The sequence below is a fragment of the Culex pipiens genome, chromosome 2, assembly GCF_016801865.2.
Source record: "Culex pipiens pallens isolate TS chromosome 2, TS_CPP_V2, whole genome shotgun sequence".
Taxonomy (NCBI): domain Eukaryota; kingdom Metazoa; phylum Arthropoda; class Insecta; order Diptera; family Culicidae; genus Culex; species Culex pipiens.
The window spans coordinates 124865042-124887666 of record NC_068938.1 but is presented as its reverse complement, the minus strand read 5'-3'; the positions used below and the strand labels follow the sequence as shown (position 1 = coordinate 124887666).

The 22625-nt window shown below is 39.4% G+C and overlaps 1 protein-coding gene across 1 annotated transcript in view; it reads right to left on the bottom strand.

Moving 5' to 3' along the window:
- The window catches only part of LOC120415011 (sortilin-related receptor-like), a 53833-nt gene extending 39919 nt beyond the window's left edge, over nt 1-13914 (bottom strand). Inside the window, exon 1 of the mRNA XM_039576376.2 lies at nt 13061-13914. Coding sequence (XP_039432310.1) covers nt 13061-13372 — 312 coding nt within the window. The 5' untranslated portion in view covers nt 13373-13914. The remainder of the gene's footprint in view (nt 1-13060) is intronic.
- Nucleotides 13915-22625: the final 8711 nt, after the last annotated feature.

Sequence of the window (22625 nt, the reverse complement as noted above, 5' to 3'; positions counted from 1 at the left end):
TGGTAGGCAGTTGGACTCACAATCCAAAGGTCGTCAGTTTGAATCCCGTGGTGGATGGAAGCTTAGGTGTAAAAAGAGGTTTGCAATTGCCTCAACAATCAAGCCTTCGGACACCTAGTTTCAAGGCAATGCTGTAGAGCGAATAATTTGATTTTTTTTTTAAACATACATTGCATGCATTCTCTTAAAACTAACTGTTTTCCTGATGACATTTCTACATTTCCAACTTATTAAATTTTTAATTTTGTGAAAACAAGTGTCTGCGCTGAAAAAACAAGATATATTTATGTTAGAAAAAATGAGTAATTTTACTGTGAAAATGCGTAACTTTACCACTTTACTGGTGTAATGTCACTTTTTCAGTCTGAATTTTATCATTAGATTATAATTCAAATTGTTTCAGGGTTGGGTCCATAAATACAGCAATTTTAAAAGTAGAAGACACAAAGTTCGCGGATTGATGTGTACCCTGAAAGAACAACCTAATTTTGCCACCTAAATCGTGCAATGACTTCTCGGAAGTCTGTCCAAGCCGTTCCAAGTGATGCACGTAACGCATAAATAGTAGTTGTTCCACAGCTGGCACGTACGCGGATGCACAATCGCGTTATACGCGCATCCTCATCAGTTTCAGTTCTGTAGTTTTATATCACTCCAATTTAAGACCATTGCCGCGCGCCGAACCGGTGTGTGGCACGTGCCAGGCTTATCTAAATATAAATAAGAGAAGACGTACAGAAATTGCGGTTGGCTCGAGTGGTTGGTAAGCATCCCATTTGGGGTTGGTTTTGTTTGTCATCGTTACTGATGATAACCAACTTACCAGAAATTACCCCGTTCTGGTCGTTACTTTTATTCAGTGCACGTTATCAACAATTGAAGGAAGTTTAAGTAAAAAATAGACGAAATGGGAAGTCCCATTACTGTTAAGCTAGCCTCGCCAAATTTGCTTGTTTGCAACACAATTTGATTGTGCGAACGCGAAATTCGCAAATCATTTGTCGCAGGTCGCACCGCTCAGGTCAAATTGGGAATAAAGTTGTGTGAGTAGGCCGTGAGTTTGCGTCAACACCAGCAGGCAACCATCAAAACATAAGCAGAACAGCTGAGCTGGTGGCACCATGCGAAAACAAAATAAAACAGAAAATCAGCCGGTTAGCCCGAGCTGGGAAGGTTTATTTTTGTTTTGATGGCTTGATTCTTGCAAGTCGTTAAATGTGCCGTATTTACGTTTGGAGTTTGTCACTCTCTGAGGAAAGGGAAAGATGAAAAAGCAGATAATGCGTGTTGGAATTGTTTTGAAACATTTTTTTTTGTACTTGTTTATGCTTGAAACTGAGAAAATAACAAAAAAAAAATACATGGAAGAAACTACAAACACTTCAATAATAACGTTACTTTGCCAGATTTACAAATGCCGTAAACGGATTTCCCTTCATACGTGTGAACTTGTAAAATATTTTGCAGTTCAACCCAGCAGCAAATACGTGTTGAAGAGGTATCACATGTCGACTGTCGAGTGCACTTATCAGCCACAAACGATTGTTGTTCGGTGTCGGCGGCAGCAGATTATCTGATAAGAAGGGGGTAGGTTCGAATTGTGTATGACTGGCGAATTCCACACATTCGTTTCAAAACAAACTTAATATCGGTCAATTAAATCTGATGCGTAAAAAGCGGTCGTATCATCAGCGTTATAAACATTGAGAATGGAGAATGGAGCTTTGAAATCAAAACAGCACCATAATGAGAGGTTTAAAAGCACAATTTTTTTTCAAGTATTTCCCGATTTTCTTGTATTAGAATCGATTTAAAAAAAAATATTTATTAGGTATCACGGTGTGTTTATTGAGTACTTCTGCATGTTTGACACCGGAAAAGAGGGGCTTTAGCGAATTAAATCGGTATTTTTTTGGGAAATCCAAAGCAATTTTTGCAGCAATCTCAGCAAATAATGGTCCGATTTTCAATTTTAATGCATGAAAAATTCGTGAAATTTTTCGATCTTTTCGAAAAAAATCAAGACTAGCATTTTAAATGGGCGTAATGTTCAATGTTTGGCCCTTTTAAAATGTTAGTCTTGATTTAAAAATTTTCAAAATATTTTTTTCGAAGAGATCGGAAAATTTCACGAATGTTTCATGTATGAACATTGATAATCGGACCATTAGTTGCTGAGATATCGTCATTAGAAAATGGTGGGTTATTTTGGTGAGATTAAGAAAACTTCAATTTTCGTGCTTCTTTTTCTTAAAGCGGATCTATCTCAGCAACCCGAGGTCCAATCTTCAATGTCTCTTGACCAATTTTATAGCAAATTTTCTGAACTTCTCAAAAAAAATATTTTTAGAAATGGTCACTTATGGTCACTATTTTTAAAAAATGAAAAACTGCAAATATTTCGCTAAAATCAAACTTTCGGTGGCTATATCTTGAAAACGGAGCCCTTTATCAAAAAATCTGTAAAGTACTTTTCGATTGCAAATTTAATTTTACTTAGAAAAATAAGGTCGATTTTTTTGTGTAAGATTTCGATTTTTTTGTTTTTCCAAAAATTACTGTTATTTTCAAAAATTCATAACTCGACGATAGATTTTTTGACCATAGCTCTCTATGGCTCAAAAGTTGCGGATTTTTGTCCCCTAAAACATATAAAAAAATCTCGAAAATCAAAAAATACGTATTTTGGGAAATTGAGTTTTAGTGAAAAAAAAGTTGAAAAAAAATCTTCCAATTTTTTTTCCGTGTACCTATTTTTTTCTCAAAAGTCCTCAACAATACCTACAACTTTGCCGAAGACACCACATTGATCAGAAAATTCGCTCAAAAGTTACAGCTGTTTGAATATTTACATACCATTTTTGTATGAATAGCAGCCAAAATTTTATGGAGACTTGTATGGGTGAACCAATGACGCAAAATAGCTTATTTGGTCATAGGGAAGGCCCCCACAAAGTTTGAGTCAAATCAAAAAATACAAAAAATAAAAATGGTCGAAATCAGCCGATTTCGTAGAGAGTTGCTCATTTATCACTTTTTTTTTATAAATTAATGGCACTATTGGCAAAGTAAAAAAAAACTTCCGGGTCCCGGAAATTCCCGGGAAATTGCTAAATTCAACTCTCGATTCCCGAGAAATTGAAAATCTCGAGAATCGTCACCCTCTTCAAGTACCTTAAGATATCTTAAGATACGGAAATTTAATTTTGCGATGCCATTTTTGTAGGGATAGCTGCCAAAATTGTATGAAAATTGGTATAAAGGAACTAATTTCGCCAAATGGCCTCTATGTACTCACAAATTTCAGTTATCAAAAAAAGACGTTTTTCAGTCAGTCTTTGTCATGAGTTAGTTTTTTTAACTCCACTAAACTTCAAAAGAGCGTTGCACAAATTATGCAAACAACCTCCATGTTCATGATTGATGCTAGAATTACTCTTCCCAGCATGAAGCGCTAATATCACCAAAGACCCAATCCAAAAAGTAAATTGCACTCGCCGTAGATCCCGAACTATTTTTGCACTTAAGAAGCTGAAAACGTGTCGAGCTCAGTTTGTGTTGACAGAAGCGCATTACTCAAAGTGTACACAAACTTGAATTTCCTTATCGCTGCAAGCCAGTTTACCTTATTCTTTCTATAAGTAAACAAGTACCCCTACAAACAAGTACCGCCGGTGTGTCGTTCGATCGTCTTTGGGGTGTTATCTTTTTCCGTTCATTTGTAACAGCTCGATGAGCATTGCCGATGCGATGCAGGCAGGCAGACAGGGCAAACGAAGAAGTTTTGCGATCCTTTTTCCTCTCGAGCATCGTCGTCGTGCATGACCAACTGGAGAAGGTACCTGCTGAGGTGCACCCAAATTGAAGGGGTGTTGCGAAAAGTGATAAAAGTGTTTATTTGAAAAATGCGTTTTTTTAGATTACTCCAAAAACACACATTTTTTTCAATAATATTTTTTGTAATTTTAGGATGTTTAACTATGAGTGCAACAAATTTATAGTCTTTCTTCCTTATATTTTTCCACTCAACTTAAACGCTCATGGTGTGGCATACTGATACAAATGTGTGTGTGCTACCAAATGGCCATAAACACGCCGAACCAGAATGCGGTCCGTACCGGCGTTGCCTCGGATGGGTGCGGGTGACCTTGACAGTGTGTACGCATCATTCAAGGTATCGCTTGAACGCATCACTACACTATACTATATGGACAAGTTTATGGTGCTGGTGACTAAAGGTTCTGCCTCCCTTTTGGATGGTTGGCAAACAATGCTTGGCATTTGACACTTTTGAACACAGAAATGACTTTGACGTGGAAGGAAAGTGCACGACGTCTCAAAAGGAAGGGAAGGTGTTATTACATCACGCCATGTCCGGAGAATGGAAAGAAAGTTTACTATAGAGCGGGAAGTTTTTTGTTTATGACAGGTTTGTCATGTGGATGAGGTGTGCAAAACACAGTTTTAAACTGTGTTTACTTTCACAGATCAATAATGTTATAGGTATACAAACGGTGATCACATTATTTTTCTACAAATCTGCATAAAAGTATAATAAAAAAGGCTATGAATGCAGAACATTGACTTGTTTACACACGGGCAAAGTTTATGTGCCAAAACTACGCAGATTCTAATATATTTCATCTCTAAGATAAAACGGTATCAATTGGTTCGGAATATTTAATGGTGTATTTTCAAAACGTGAAAAATTAAATGCTTGATCTATTGTTTTTGTAATTATTTCGCTTATTATAATTATTTAATTATTGAGTTATGAAGGCCATGTTGTGCAGCTATCAATGTTTCACTATTTAACCTTTTCCAAATTTCTGAAATTCGAAATGAAACCTGAGATATTTAACAAAAATCGAAAAAAAACTTGCAATGTCGTCATTTTTCATAAGAAAGTAGTTGCGATTTGACCGTACAATCTTGTCACCAGGGCTGCGGAGTCGGGTCATATTTCAAGCGACTCCGACTCCGACTCCGACTTATTTAAAAACTCTTTATGTGGAAAAAACGGAAAAAAGTTTCTAGTTTTACAAGTTTTAGACGTTATTGAAACAGAAATAAAAAAAACGCCAGTTTTGAAGGCATTTTCAGAAGAACAGTTTAGTAAGTAATTTGGATTTATTTACTCAAATTTTCATTAAATTGATTAAAAGCTAAAATATTAAATTGTTATTTTTGTAATGATCATTAAAAGAAAGCTGCCCTAATGATTGAATTAACATATAAATTCAATTTGCTCACATTTAAGTTGACATTTATAAGAAGCACAGTGACTATCATAGTAACCTTGTTTTTTTTTTGAATAACAATTTTAAACGAAACTATTTTCTAAAGCTCCATGGAATTTTTTAAGACGTACATGGACATCACGCCAAGGCTGAAGAAGTTTATTATTACAAATCAATGTATCTAAAAAAATCTTCGTGGTAAGAACGCTTAAGGGGTCCTTTTCAAATATCCGTGACCTAGAAAATATTTTACCTCGGAATTTTGGATTTATTTGATTTTTTAATTTTTTTATATATTTAAAAGGAGGCGCGCGATACTTCTTGCATCTTCACCTAAAACGAAGCTTTATGAATAGTCGTGCGTCTCCATAAAAATATACGAAAAAACTTAGAATTGGACAAACAAACAAAAATCCACAGTATAAATATTTTCTAGGTCACGGATATTTTTTTAATCTTGAAATCCTGTCCTATCCTGAAATCTTGAGATTTGTTCAACGATAATTTGCAACAATATCAAAATAGTTTGCCTAAGGATCAACATTCTCAGACACTTTTAATTTTTTGTACAAAGTTATAAACAAAATGCGCATGTTGAGTTCCAAGTAATAGATTGTTATAATCGTTGAATATTTGTTGGAAGAGTTATCCTGTCAGTGATTTTTTTGTTTTCGATTTCCATAAATAGTGATTATTATTTATATTTTTTGATGTACCTCGTAACTTTTTTCCTGAACATTGATTTACTTAAAACCACCAAGACATTCACTATCGGGGTATAAGATGACTGTGTGTGTACTTTTTCAGAAAGAACTAGACTAAATTTGGTCAAATTTGAGATTAAAGGTACATAAATATTGGCAAAATGATGCAGTCAAAAATCAAGTAAATATTTCTGACTACAAAGCCAATATTGTTTTTTTTTTAGTTATGATGATACTACATACTTGGGTAAGAGCTGATTAACAGGTTATCATTTAGTGATCTCTAAAAAAATAAAAATGGCAACGCAATGCAAGTTGAAAAAAAATTACAAATATAAGAAGTTTTGTAAATTTATCTGTTTTATAGCAAATACTAAAAAATAGAAAATAAACATAATTTTTGTTGAATTTAAGATAACTCCGACTCCGACTCCAGCTGTTCGAGTTTGTACGACTCCGACTCCGACTCCAGGCTTCCCAAAAAGACCCGACTCCACGGACTCCGACTCCACAGCCCTGCTTGGCACAGTGCCGGACTACGGTATACATTTTTGACTGGAGCTCGGGAAATCGGCAACCAACTTGTACCAAATTTGTTATTTCAAATTTGTGGAATTCAAAAGGGTATTCAATTCAATGCAAATTTATTTTACACTCAGATCTTTTTTTTCGTAGCTGGATTACTACTTTTTTGTTGTGTATTAACAGACATTCTACTGCTCCTATTCAAAGGACCTTTTCAAATATTCAGCCAGTTTGAAAGTAAAGTAAATCTTTCCCAGTTCCTGAGGGGAACACCCTTGAAGAGTATCGGGGCCGGCATTTACAAAGCGGATTCAGTGGCAGTTTCATTCTCAACTTAATGTTAACATGTTAAGGTTAATGTTAACATTCCTAAGGTGTCGTGATAAGGTCCAGTTTGTGACGATACACTACCTTCCCTTTACTAAGCAATCGATTCCAGAAGGAAAAAGCTCACCAGTTGTGTTGGTCCGAGCCGGGATTTGAACCCCGATCTACCGCTTACGAGGCGGAAGCGTTACCACTGGGCTACGTGGCTCGGTCACGTTTGAACCTCAACTTATTTTTCTCACAATCTGATAAAATCGACGAAAAATACAATTTTGACCACCCTATTTCGGGTAGGAACACCCTTATCGCCAACTTGGATGACTTGGATAGACATAATCAGATCACTTTGGACCATTTTTGGAGTCATATTTTAGGCCCACGTTCTTATAGGCATAGAAATGAAAATTTCACGACTCGAAATTTGAAATTTCAGCGAGAACTTCGGATAATTGAGTACGAGTTTTGTTAAAAATATTATAACTTCTAAGGTTGCATGGTGGAAAAAAACAAAAAAAATACAAATTATATGATAGCACATGTAACATGGACCACCTTTCGGCCCATGGGTCATTCACTATTTAAACCAAATTCCCCAAGCCATTGCAATGTTTAGAACCTGTACTGAAATTGATTGGAATCCCCACGAGCGCTCTCCCCAGCGAACATCTCCATAAATTCTCGCACCTTTCTGGCCCGCTTTCTCCCCAGATCCAGTGGGAGCAGAGGAGTGATGGGCACCCGGGATTAAAAGTACATTTTCGTCTCTCGACGTCAGAATTCCAGCCAGCAGAGACAGCAAACACATTGCACCCACCACCAGAGGAGAGATCAATGGCTGTGCCGTTCTGTCCATTGCACCCATCGCCGGTTAGGGGAAACAGTCAAGAGGAGGTGAGGACAGAGTTCAGGTATAATCCTCTCCATTCCATTTCCGTCTCTAAATGTTGCACGTGCCAAGAGACTGGAATCGTCTTATCTTACTCTTCCTTGTCGTCGTGCGTGCGTGTGTTCTGTACATTACTGTACATATTTAATTTGGTTAGATCGTCTTCTTGAGGGAGTTTGAGTTCGTTATTCTTGGATGACCCGTTTTGTGCAAACTCATCCCCCGAAAACGTCTTCCAGGAGTGGCTGTCGATGCGCAGAAGAAACTCCCCCCAAAAAGTAGAAAGTCGACGACCATTAAACAAAGGGCATTTTCCGACGACGACGACGTCTTTGGTTGCGTCTTATCCGGATCGAAACGACTGATTTTGTTGTGTGATGATGCAGTTTCCTTTGTGTGGCTTTGGAAGATGTTTTCGCGCGTTCCACAAATTGGCAAATACACGAAATCGATAAGAGGCCAGCACGGAGCACGGCTTTGTTATCAGTTTGGGACCATTCTTCTTTGTGTGATGCACGGGAAAGATATGCCACAGACGGCTTGGTCAATATTTGCACAGATGTTTATCACTTTTTCTGGGGTGGATTTGTTGGTGCTGTTGTAACACCTTTTTATTGGTGTAAAAATGAAAAATTATCGGCTTGGTTTTTCACAAACAAACTCTAGTATTTGGTTCAAAATTTCCTGACATATTGAAAAACTAGTTAAGGTATCCCATATCCCCGAAAATCATTTCCCCGAAATTTCCACTTCCCCGAAAATCATTTTCCCGGAAATTCCATATCCCCGAATGTCATTTACCTGAATGGCCATTTTACCGAACTGTCTTTTTCCCGAATTTACATATACCCGAATGGTTACTTCCCCAAAAATTAAATTGTCCCGAATAATAACCAAGGTATAAAAAATACATTGTTTTTAAGGGATATTTTAACAAATGCATGACCTTAATGTTAAATTCTCCTACGTGTGTTTTTAAGTATAAAAAAAAACAAATAATTTTTTTTATATGGGCAATTTTCAGCAAAAAACAATTTTACAAAACGGTATCCACGTGGTAAGGATTCCACAGCAACGGTATTGTTATGCGACGACTCGATGCGCAGGATTCAGTTTGTTCTAGATTTTGTTCAACTGAACTGATTTGTCTTTATTAATTTTGGCTAGGTTTATGAAGGCTTTGAACTACCGTAAAAAGGGGTGACTTTGATAGGTTTGAGATTTTTCCGCTAAATGAAGAGTACAAATCAATGGTTTGGAATCATACTGACCGTGGTAGAGAAGTACTCAAAGTACCTCAAGAAGAAATTTTTATTACATTTTGAAAAGTTTAAAAAGTTACTCCACTAGTAATAAGAAAATGATAATGAAAGGCATTATTCCAAACTTCCCAAAATGTCATGATTTTGAATCGGAAAATGGAATGCATTTTCGGATTCCTTGGACAATTTTTCACTAGGAGAAGGTAAAATAATCTTGTAAATATTAAGTAATATATGTTTTTGAAACATAATTCAAAAAAAATTTCCAAATTTATAGGCAATTTCATTTGAACAAAATTCATATCAAATGTGAAAACTTGTGATTCGTGCTTTGAATTCAGTTTAAAATGCAATATAAATCGATAATTTTATGAAAAATACTAGATTAAATTTCAGGCAAAATTTCGACTTTTTAACAATTTTACCAAAAATTTATAGAAATTTTGCTAAAAAGCTTATAAACTTAGTTAACTAAATATAAACATCGATTTTTTAAAAACTGTGTCAGCAATGATGGCCAGCACTGATGTGATGGTACATTTAACTTAAAAATAAACTCCTCTAATCTGATTTTAACAAGAAAAACTTTGACTATCAATCACAGTCACCCCGGAATTTAAAATGAGAATTTTTAACGTAATTATTATTCTAAACATTATAGAAAAAACTTATTTTCAGAAATAGTGCATGGACTTTGTGTGGCCTACCCCAGTACATGTTTTAAAAATAATAATCTTGAGAAAAACCTTTCCAGTTGGGAAATATTACAAAAATAAATTGAAATCCTATCAAAGTCACCCCAGTTTACTGTAATTTTGGTTTTTCTTTTTTTTTACGTCAAATTCGAATTTTGCGAGCAACCCTTTTTAGTCAAATCTAAATAGTTGATTATTGAATTACAAAATGCATATTCCATTACCGCCATTTTGGATTTGAATTACTTAACCACTTTAAAGTTGTTAAGGGGTTATGCCAAAAAAGACGACTCAAGAAATTGTTTGTTATTCGATTATCCGAATGGAACTTTTGACAAGGCTCTGGGAGTCTGGACTGTATTTTGATTTTCAACTAAATACATTTTTGCAAAATGATCAATGTATCAAATCAACGCTGTCGTGCTGTCTTGTCGTTTGACGCTTTTTGACGTTCCGAGAAAAAAACGCGTTTTAATGTTTTACTTCGAATAAACGAAAAATAGAGCAAGCAATGTAAACAATAACAAACACGTTTTGTTTGGTTGACGTTTGGTAATAATTCTGACCTTAAATCCCTTTGGCCAGTTGTCACACTTACATCCATTTCAGGCAGTGTCAAGTTAGCACGAGACGATATTTTTCGGGTTTTATTGAATATCTCAGGATTGAAATCGAATTTTGGGTAGGCTAGATGTTTATCTACATCATTTGTCATAGTCGGAAATTTTGTTGGATTCGGCGGTATCAGTTCTTTTTGAAAGGCAAGTGGAGTACCTAAATCTCAGAATCCGGAGTTCGAATCCTTTAACTCCGCAGACTTAGAAAATATTCAAAATTCAGGGGAAGCTCGGATTTTTTTAACGTTCAATTGTGGACCTGACCGGGTTCGGGGAAGTGGCGTTCGGGTCATTCGGGAAAATGATTTTCAGTGATGTGACCGTTCGGGTAAATGACATTTCGGGAAAGTGTCTTTTCGGAGAAGTGGCATTCGGGGAAATGTCTATTCAGGAATGTGGCTTTCGGGGAAATGTCATAGATTCTAATTTGACTTCATGATGATTTTTTTGATAGGAATATTTGCATTGATGAATTCATCATCATTGATAGGAATATTTTCTATTTTCTGGCATAGATTATGTATTAGCACAACTCCGTAATCGTTGTTGTTTTTTGTTCATTTATTTGAGGCAACTACAACATTAAAAATAATTTTGTATACTTTGGATAAATCAATGATTTATTCGAAACACGTTTTTATAGACACATTGGATATGATTAATACGACCAAACCCAGGCTATTTTTAACATTTTGATTGGCTTGAAAAGGCCTAGTGAAAAGTTCGGGGAGGTCCAATCTCCGTTCTCAATAGATATATATTAAATCCCACACTTAATTTCCCTTCATTTTAAAATGGCAATCAACCTCAGTCGAGGGCATCGACCGATTCCAAATCCATCGCGCTCTGTACAACACAGTATTACAAGTTGGTGCGATATGGATTACTACATGCAGATGGGGAGGGGACAATCCATAGATTACGGGAAACGCTGTAACCGGGGTGCTCATCCCCCTCATCGTTTTACAAGGACGATCCCCTCTCAACGTTAATAACATTAGCGCGCGCGGGTATAATCCAACAAAGTGCTGAACTGTACTCTGTGCTTGTGTTCAGTGCACCGACAGTGATAAAATTAAAATGTTGAAAACACAACGAGAGAAAGAGAATCTGTACGTGACGCGGCCATGATGGCAGAGAATGAATGGAAAATGGGATTTAAATATAAATAAAATGATTGATAATGTGTTTATTGGCCGCTTCCTGATTAACGGTGACGCCCTGGCTTATTACTATCTGGCTGGCGCACAAAAGAAGCGCAAAAAAGGTGTTGCACCGCCGAATGGCCCATGGAAATTAGGGGGAGGTCCACAATAGGGCGGCTAATCGCAATCGCAAAGAGTGGATCTTTATGAGTGTTTTTGTTTTTTTTTGCGATGTCACGGTGCGATATGGTGGGGATAAAAAGCACTGCACTATGGAATTTTTAATTGCATTCGATATCATGTCCATGCAACATACATTTTAAAATACTTTGTTGTTTTGTAGTAACTTCAAGGATAGTTGAAATAGGATTTAAGATTGTTTTCTATCGAAAATTTGCCTTTTATACATCGTTTCAGGGGAAAAAGACAGCCAAACGACATAGTTTTAAAGATTATTCTTGAGACTGCAGCATTCAGCTATCACAAGTCTGAATATAAATAAATTTAAATGAATTCAAAACTAATACTTTTTTAAGATCTCACAGGTAATTAGGTAGAACAATTTCACTGCCGCTCTAATCTAGTCCGTCCCATATGTAAAAAGTGAGTGCTGAGATATCGCCTTGAGAATCCCAAAAAAATATTCCACCATTTTTTACATTTCTAATCAAAAATTTTAAAATATTTTGTTCATCAATTATTTAAATATTAGTTCAAAGAATATCCCAACCCTAAATTTGATTCAAAAAATTTTAAATTAGGAGGTTAATTTGGTGATTTTTCGTGAAGAGACCGACATGACTTTATTTGTTCATCAATAAAGGCAAGTTTGTTATGTTATCAAAGTAGGCTTGAGCATTTACAACAGAAATTTACCTGTCAATGCTTGGTTTGTTTTAGTAGTTTTTCAAGTAATTTTAATTAAATGATCTAAAATTTTGTTTGTTGCAGGTTAATTGAATTTGACGGATCATTCTAGAAAATGAATTAGCTATGAAAATGTAACCAGCAACGAGACAAGCAATTTCTTTTGCTGCAACTAATTGAATGCATGTTTTAAGAATTGGACCCGTGAAATTGAGTAATCCACAATCTATGAAAACGGAAGTGGAACCTAATCCAGAACCATGACAGAGGCTATGCATTCAAGAAGGAAAAGAACTGATTTTATGGAATACTAGGCACAGTGGTATATCTTTTTTTACCGCGGTTGTCCTTTGCATGAGACAAAAAGGCAGATTATTTTTTCGACTATGACGCTTCAAAATTCAAAATGTATCTTCAATATGAACAACTTAAAACGTTTTTGTTTTTTTTTGTGTGCTTTAAGAGTTCATAGAGACATAGTTCGTGTAATTTATATATTTCAACAATTAATTAACCGAGTTGTGAGACATTTAAATACAAAGAACTGACTTGCCTTTATTTTGCATATAGGACAGCACAAAAGTGATTTTTATTTTGAAATTCGTAGAACAAACATTACTTTTTTTATCAAGTAGGTATAAAGTAGACGTAAAAACAAGACTTTTGTTGGGTTTATCTCAAAATCGACCAAAATACATATGGGACGGACTAGATTAGAGCGGCAGTTCAGCTAGTGTTGAAATAAAACCCAACATCTCACTTTACAGTTACTTCCCATCGAACGATACTCACTTTGGTCTCAATCACCTGCGGTGCCGAGCTCTTGCTATCTTTCATGCCGGCCACCGACAACGAGGCAGCAGCTGCCGGCGACGAACCGGGACCGGTTCCCACGCCATCCGCCGGACTCCGCTTAACCCGGCCGGCACCGTCCGCGGAGCCACCCCGGTTGATCACCATCGGGCGCCGCACGGACGGATCGTCCTCGTCGTAGTCCACGTGCAGAATGTCCGGCGGAAATCCGTGCCGGACTGCCTGGACCGACGAAACCCATCCGGTCAACATTGTCAAAAAGATGATAAAACACGTACGGCGACGCGCCATTTTGATTTCTTTTTCTCTTTTTTCGCTGCTGCCCAGGCGGAACCTGCAGGCAAAGAACGGGACGGAACAGAACCGCCGACAAGCCCGAAGATTCTTTTTCTTGTGTCACGTTCACTTAATTAAACGCTGGAATCTGCTTGCCAACGCAACAAACGTAATAAAACACTTTTTTTCTTGTTACATATAACAAGGTAAATTCACATCTAAACTTTTTTCTTCACCAAATTGAATTCACTCTTTTTTTTTTTTAGATTTTTTCACCACAACTTCATCACACGAATTCCACCTTAAAACACTCGAAATCAATCCAATTTCAAGCGGATTTCACTTCCCACCGTTTGCCATCGGGCCACGCAAGCTACAACTTTATAAAAGTGATGTTTTTTGGCAACACCAAAAACTAAAAAAAAATAAAAGTTGTGTCCACCTCTTTTTCTCCCAAGGGAGCCGCCGCGTCACACGCGCAATAGATAAAAACAGACACACCGCACTTGCCAAGCCGAAAGAAAACGGTCCACACGACGAAAACTCTCCGCGATGACTGATGGAAAATCTGCGCTGCCAGAATGCAACAAAGAACACAACGACGACGCGGCCGCAAAGAAAAACTACGCCCGCCCGAGTTGACAGATCGCCTGGCCGCGCAGGCAAAAACAACAACAACCAAGCCAAGTGGTGCCAGAAGTTTGGGTTTTGCGCGTGGGGATGTCTGTAGCGATCGAGAGAAAAACTGCACGACGAGTGCTGTTGATTTTGTTCTTTTCTGTTCAGATGTTGTTAGATTGATAGTCAAGGCTAAAAACCCAAAAATAGCATGTCTAACGGCAAATCGTGTAACAGGCCAGGTTTCGATGGATCTAGGCAAAATCGACCCCACTGAGTCCGAATATCGCGGCCACGAAGCCGGATTCCTTGAGGGCAGCGAGATATTCAAGATGGCGACCATCATGGCGGCTATATAGAGAAGTCAACAATATCACAGTATGAAGGTTGTCGAAGTATCCATTTTAACTAATTTGGGGTCGCTGAACCCGAATATGACCATGAAAATCGGTCTCGGTGACCCAGTAGCGTGTAATCCAAGATGGCGTCCAATATGGCGAAGAGAGAATCTTCAAGTATTTTTAAACAACATGTAACAGGCTTGTGACCGATCAAATTTAACTAATTTGGGGTCGCTGAACCCGAATATGACCATGAAAATCGGTCACGGCGACCCAGGAGCGTGTAATCCAAGATGGCGTCCAATATGGCGAAGAGAAAATCTTCAAGTATTTTTAAACAAGATGTAACAGGCTTGTGACCGATCAAATGTAACTAATTTGAGGTCGCTGAACTCGAATATGACCATGAAAATCGGTCACGGCGACCCAGGAGCGTGTAATCCAAGATTCTCTCTTCGCCATATTGGACGCCATCTTGGATTACACGCTCCTGGGTCACCGTGACCGATTTTCATGGTCATATTCGGGTTCAGCGACCCCAAATTAGTTAAAATCGACACGTCGACAACCTTCATACTGTGATATTGTTGACTTCTCTATATAGCCGCCATATTGGTCGCCATCTTGAATATCTCGCTTCCCTTAAGGAATCCGGCTTCGTGACCGCGATATTCGGACTCAGCGGGGTCGATTTAGTCTAGATCCATCAAAACCTGGCCTGTTACATGATTTGCCGTTAGACACAAGAAAATGAGCCCTTTTTCGATTTCGTGCCTTGACTATTATTGTGTGGCAAGGGCATTTCAGTGAGCAAAAGAGTTCCTCAATATTGCCATATTGCCCCAACTCTTATAGTTCCGCAAATGTCCCCTTATCGGAACATCCCCGGGGCCTCCGGCCGCTCCGGATTGGCCGGAGGCCCCGGGGATGTTTCGATAAGAGGACATTTGCGGAACCATAAGAGTTGGGGCAATATGGGTATCAAACTTTAGGGATTTTGATACTGGACATGAAATTTGATGTTTCGGCAGTAGTGACCACAATCCGGAGTGGCCGGAGGCCCCGGGGATGTTCCGATAAGGGGACATTTTCGGAACCATAAGAGTTGGGGCAATATGGGTATCAAACTTTAGGGATTTTGATACTGGACATGACATTTGACATTTTGGCAGTAATGGCCTCCACCTGGAGTGGCCGGAGGCCCCGGGGATGTTCCGATAAGAGGACATTTGCGGAACCATAAGAGTTGGGGCAATATGGGTATCAAACTTTAGGGATTTTGATACTGGACATGAAATTTGACATTTTGGCAGTAGTGGCCGGAGGCCCCGGGGATGTTCCGATGGGGGGACATTTGCGGAACTATAAGAGTTGGGGCAATATGGGTATCAAACTTTATGGTTTTTGATACTGGGCATGAAATTTGACATTTCGGCAGTAGCGGCCACAATCCGGAGCGGCCGGAGGCCCCGGGGATGTTCCGATAAGGGGACATTTGCGGAACTATAAGAGTTGGGGCAATATGGGTATCAAACTTTATGGTTTTTGATACTGGGCATGAAATTTGACATTTCGGCAGTAGCGGCCACAATCCGGAGCGGCCGGAGGCCCCGGGGATGTTCCGATTAGGGGACATTTGCGGAACTATAAGAGTTGGGGCAATATGGGTATCAAACTTTAGGGATTTTGATACTGGACATGAAATTTGACATTTTGGCAGTAGTGGCCACCACCTGGAGTGTCCGGAGGCCCCGGGGATGTTCCGATGGGGGGACATTTGCCGGACCGTAAGAGTTGGGGCAATATGGGTATCAAACTTTATGGTTTTTGATACTGGGCATGAAATTTGACATTTCGGCAGTAGCGGCCACAATCCGGAGCGGCCGGAGGCCCCGGGGATGTTCCGATAAGGGGACATTTGCGGAACTATAAGAGTTGGGGCAATATGGGTATCAAACTTTAGGGATTTTGATACTGGACATGAAATTTGACATTTCGGCAGTAGTGGCCGGAGGCCCCGCGGATGTTCCGATGGGGGGACATTTGCCGGACCGTAAGAGTTGGGGCAATATGGGTATCAAACTTTATGGTTTTTGATACCGGACATTAAATTTGACATTTTGGCAGTAGTGGCCACAATCCGGAGTGGCCGGAGACCCCGCGGATGTTCCGATGGGGGGACATTTGCCGAACCGTAAGAGTTGGGGGAATATGGGTATCAAACTTTATGGTTTTTGATACTGGGCATGAAATTTTACATTTCGGCTGTAGTGGCTACAATCCGGAGTGGCCGGAGGCCCCGCAGATGTTCCGATGGGGGGACATTTTCTGGACCGTAAGAGTTGGGGCAATATGGGTATGAAACTTTATGGTTTTTGATACCGGACATTAAATTTGACATTTTGAAAATATTTTTATCGGATTCCTCGGAAAATTTCACATAACATATCAAAAAATTGGCGATGTCGAACCGTACGTTTTGGAGATACGATTTTTTGAAAATAAAAACTGCGTTTTTCGACGCGCCACGCGCAAAAACGGGAAAATGACGAAATCGGCAAAAAATCAACTTTTTTCACTAAAACTGCGATAACTTTAAAATTTCAGCGATGACCTATACATGTCTGGGTACCAAAATTTTCGTAATTGAGAGACGCAACTTTTGGTACCATAACATCTATAGGTCATCGCTGAAATTTTAAAGTTATCGCAGTTTTAGTGGAAAAAGTTGATTTTTTGCCGATTTCGTCATTTTCCCGTTTTTGCGCGTGGCGCGTCGAAAAACGCAGTTTTTTTTTCAAAAAATCATATCTCGGAAACGTACGGTTCGACATCGCCAATTTTTTGATATGTTATGTGAAATTTTCCGAGGAATCCGATAAAAATATTTTCAGACATAGGCTCTTTGGTCCAGACACGGTCAAAACGCCATTTTAAGTTTTCATACGACTTTTTCAATAGTTAAGCTAGATTTTTGGAACTTTTTACTATTTTTCCCAAATAGCCAAACTCATCACCTTTCTTTTGCGTCTAAGACAGCTAAAATCGGATGAAATGGCGCGGAGATATGATTTTTAGAAAAAAGTGGTTTTTGCGAAAAATGACGAAAATTGCCATTTTTTGAACCACCCTAGCACGATGTAGGCCACCCTAATGGCCAAACAAAAAAATACGGGTCTAATTATTTTGGCCAAGGAACCCCCAGAAAAATTTTGAGCCCGATCGGAGAACTTTTTTTTTGGTTTAGGCTCTTTTCAAATGGAATTGCTGTATTCCTCCAGGTTGAGGTGGTATACTGGTTACTGCTGGCGGGACATATCTCACAGCGGACCTTTGCAACCGAGGCGTCATTTGTAGCTGCCGACGGTGAACTTGGTCACGCGGCGAGTTTACATAAAAGCATCTTGGACTGGAAAGCATCAGTTCCAGGACATTTCGACAACAGGATAAGGCCACACCACAGAGTAATCCAGAGGGAGCACTGGCATTTAATTTATGGTTGCGTTACGCGGTACATCGTGGTACATCGCCCCTTCAGTAAAATTTTGCTTATCGTAGGCCTCGGGGCAAATTGACGTTCAAGGCGTTACATTTGTTTCACAGCTACTAGATAACGTCATCAGTTTTCACATTCCCAATATCAACAAAGATTGTTTTCTGGTTACCATGCCTATCTCAAACAGTTGCATGTAATAAATACTGCGCCAAGGAAAAGTGTTCCGTATCGGGCGGATTACCAACCGCCGTAGAATCAAAGAATAAGTGCCGGGCGGCCAGCTCGGACAAGTGCAAGTGTGGCTTCTACATGACCTGCGCTCAGTGTCGGGTTGATCCTGTCTGTGTTGGATCGAGGAATCAGACTGGGCAAGCATGCAACTGGCGGCGAAAGCGGTGCTCAATTAATTTGAATGCCCAGCGACTGTTTAGTGTTAACCTTTCAAATCCCTCCGACGGCACTCCGGTGTTGGCACTCAGATTCAACACGACTTTATGACCTCGGTAACACCACGGCCTCCGTTAGAAACCGAGCTGCGTTCCTGTATTTTTTTTTCCTTACGATTCACAGCTGGAAAACCCTAGGAACCACTCAAAAATACGGATTGAGAGGTCTTTTCTATTTCGAATAAAAAGGTAAAAATTAATCTTTCATTAATGATTCGCAAAACATCACCTTATTAAAAAAACAAGCACGAATTATGTCAGAAGCAAACAATTAGTTTTTTCAAACTTTCGCTATCAAGGATTCGTCTGCCCAATCATTGCCCTTGCCCTCAACCGTATCTCCACTTCTTAATTTTTGAGGAGCAATGACCTCGGCAACGACTGAGAAAAGCTGGACACATGTAATTTCTGGCTGGATCCTAATTTTCAGTTAAAACCCCAACAGCATACTTTTGCTTCACTGCCATTTTAAAGTCAACGGCTCTGGGGGACACTGCTGTAAAAGATCAAAATTTTCCTGTTCTAAAATATATTTTTTAGATAAAATACCAAATTAGAACGACGAACTCATTTCCCATTCAAAAACTCAGTTGTCAAAACAAACAAATCATTGAAAAAAAGCTAAGTTTACTTAGATGAACATTTTTCTTCTGCAGACCCGTAACGCTGAAAACATAACGCCTAGAGCTGCTAGGATTCCAAAGGGTATAGAGTAACGGAGCCAACAATTTCAATGACTTTTGTTCGGACTGCGTCCTCTGGATTACTCTGTGGCCACACTCTGTGATACGGCCGCTGCAATTGCGACGCTCGCGAACTCCATTTTTTTCATTATTTTGGTAGAACTGCAAGGAAAAGGGTAAAACAAATCGCCATCAAAATATTGGTGGCACACTTGTGACAACCGCCATACAAATCGCCATCAAAATATTGGTGGCACATTTGTGACAACCGCCATACAAATCGCCATCAAAATATTGGTGGCACACTTGTGACAACCGCCATACAAATCGCCATCAAAATATTGGTGGCACACTTGTGACAACCGCCATACAAATCGCCATCAAAATATTGGTGGCACACTTGTGACAACCGCCATACAAATCGCCATCAAAATATTGGTGGCACACTTGTGACAACCGCCATACAAAACACCATCAAAATATTGGTAGCACATTTGTGACAACCGCCATACAAATCGCCATCAAAATATTGGTGGCACATTTGTGACAACCGCCATACAAATCGCCATCAAAATATTGGTGGCACACTTGTGACAACCGCCATACAAAACACCATCAAAATATTGGTAGCACATTTGTGACAACCGCCATACAAATCGCCATCAAAATATTGGTGGCACATTTGTGACAACCGCCATACAAATCGCCATCAAAATATTGGTGGCACACTTGTGACAACCGCCATACAAAACACCATCAAAATATTGGTAGCACATTTGTGACAACCGCCATACAAATCGCCATCAAAATATTGGTGGCACATTTGTGACAACCGCCATACAAATCGCCATCAAAATATTGGTGGCACACTTGTGACAACCGCCATACAAAACACCATCAAAATATTGGTAGCACATTTGTGACAACCGCCATACAAATCGCCATCAAAATATTGGTGGCACACTTGTAACAACCGCCATACAAATCGCCATCAAAATATTGGTGGCACACTTGTGACAACCGCCATACAAAACACCATCAAAATATTGGTAGCACATTTGTGACAACCGCCATACAAATCGCCATCAAAATATTGGTGGCACATTTGTGACAACCGCCATACAAATCGCCATCAAAATATTGGTGGCACACTTGTGACAACCGCCATACAAAACACCATCAAAATATTGGTAGCACATTTGTGACAACCGCCATACAAATCGCCATCAAAATATTGGTGGCACATTTGTGACAACCGCCATACAAATCGCCATCAAAATATTGGTGGCACACTTGTGACAACCGCCATACAAAACACCATCAAAATATTGGTAGCACATTTGTGACAACCGCCATACAAATCGCCATCAAAATATTGGTGGCACATTTGTGACAACCGCCATACAAATCGCCATCAAAATATTGGTGGCACACTTGTGACAACCGCCATACAAAACACCATCAAAATATTGGTAGCACATTTGTGACAACCGCCATACAAATCGCCATCAAAATATTGGTGGCACATTTGTGACAACCGCCATACAAATCGCCATCAAAATATTGGTGGCACACTTGTGACAACCGCCATACAAAACACCATCAAAATATTGGTAGCACATTTGTGACAACCGCCATACAAATCGCCATCAAAATATTGGTGGCACACTTGTGACAACCGCCATACAAATCGCCATCAAAATATTGGTGGCACACTTGTGACAACCGCCATACAAATCGCCATCAAAATATTGGTGGCACACTTGTGACAACCGCCATACAAATCGCCATCAAAATATTGGTGGCACACTTGTGACAACCGCCATACAAATCGCCATCAAAATATTGGTGGCACACTTGTGACAACCGCCATACAAATCGCCATCAAAATATTGGTGGCACACTTGTAACAACCGCCATACAAATCGCCATCAAAATATTGGTGGCACATTTGTGACAACCGCCATACAAATCGCCATCAAAATATTGGTGGCACACTTGTGACAACCGCCATACAAATCGCCATCAAAATATTGGTGGCACACTTGTGACAACCGCCATACAAATCGCCATCAAAATATTGGTGGCACACTTGTAACAACCGCCATACAAATCGCCATCAAAATATTGGTGGCACATTTGTGACAACCGCCATACAAATCGCCATCAAAATATTGGTGGCACACTTGTGACAACCGCCATACAAAACACCATCAAAATATTGGTAGCACATTTGTGACAACCGCCATACAAATCGCCATCAAAATATTGGTGGCACACTTGTGACAACCGCCATACAAAACACCATCAAAATATTGGTGGCACACTTGTGACAACCGCCATACAAATCGCCATCAAAATATTGGTGGCACACTTGTAACAACCGCCATACAAATCGCCATCAAAATATTGGTGGCACATTTGTGACAACCGCCATACAAATCGCCATCAAAATATTGGTGGCACACTTGTGACAACCGTCATACAAATCGCCATCAAAATATTGGTGGCACACTTGTGACAACCGCCATACAAATCGCCATCAAAATATTGGTGGCACACTTGTGACAACCGCCATACAAAACACCATCAAAATATTGGTAGCACATTTGTGACAACCGCCATACAAATCGCCATCAAAATATTGGTGGCACACTTGTGACAACCGCCATACAAAACACCATCAAAATATTGGTAGCACATTTGTGACAACCGCCATACAAATCGCCATCAAAATATTGGTGGCACACTTGTGACAACCGCCATACAAATCGCCATCAAAATATTGGTGGCACACTTGTGACAACCGCCATACAAAACACCATCAAAATATTGGTAGCACATTTGTGACAACCGCCATACAAATCGCCATCAAAATATTGGTGGCACACTTGTGACAACCGCCATACAAAACACCATCAAAATATTGGTGGCACACTTGTGACAACCGCCATACAAATCGCCATCAAAATATTGGTGGCACACTTGTAACAACCGCCATACAAATCGCCATCAAAATATTGGTGGCACATTTGTGACAACCGCCATACAAATCGCCATCAAAATATTGGTGGCACACTTGTGACAACCGTCATACAAATCGCCATCAAAATATTGGTGGCACACTTGTGACAACCGCCATACAAATCGCCATCAAAATATTGGTGGCACACTTGTGACAACCGCCATACAAAACACCATCAAAATATTGGTAGCACATTTGTGACAACCGCCATACAAATCGCCATCAAAATATTGGTGGCACACTTGTGACAACCGCCATACAAAACACCATCAAAATATTGGTAGCACATTTGTGACAACCGCCATACAAATCGCCATCAAAATATTGGTGGCACACTTGTGACAACCGCCATACAAATCGCCATCAAAATATTGGTGGCACATTTGTGACAACCGCCATACAAATCGCCATCAAAATATTGGTGGCACACTTGTGACAACCGCCATACAAATCGCCATCAAAATATTGGTGGCACACTTGTAACAACCGCCATACAAATCGCCATCAAAATATTGGTGGCACACTTGTGACAACCGCCATACAAATCGCCATCAAAATATTGGTGGCACATTTGTGACAACCGCCATACAAATCGCCATCAAAATATTGGTGGCACACTTGTGACAACCGCCATACAAATCGCCATCAAAATATTGGTG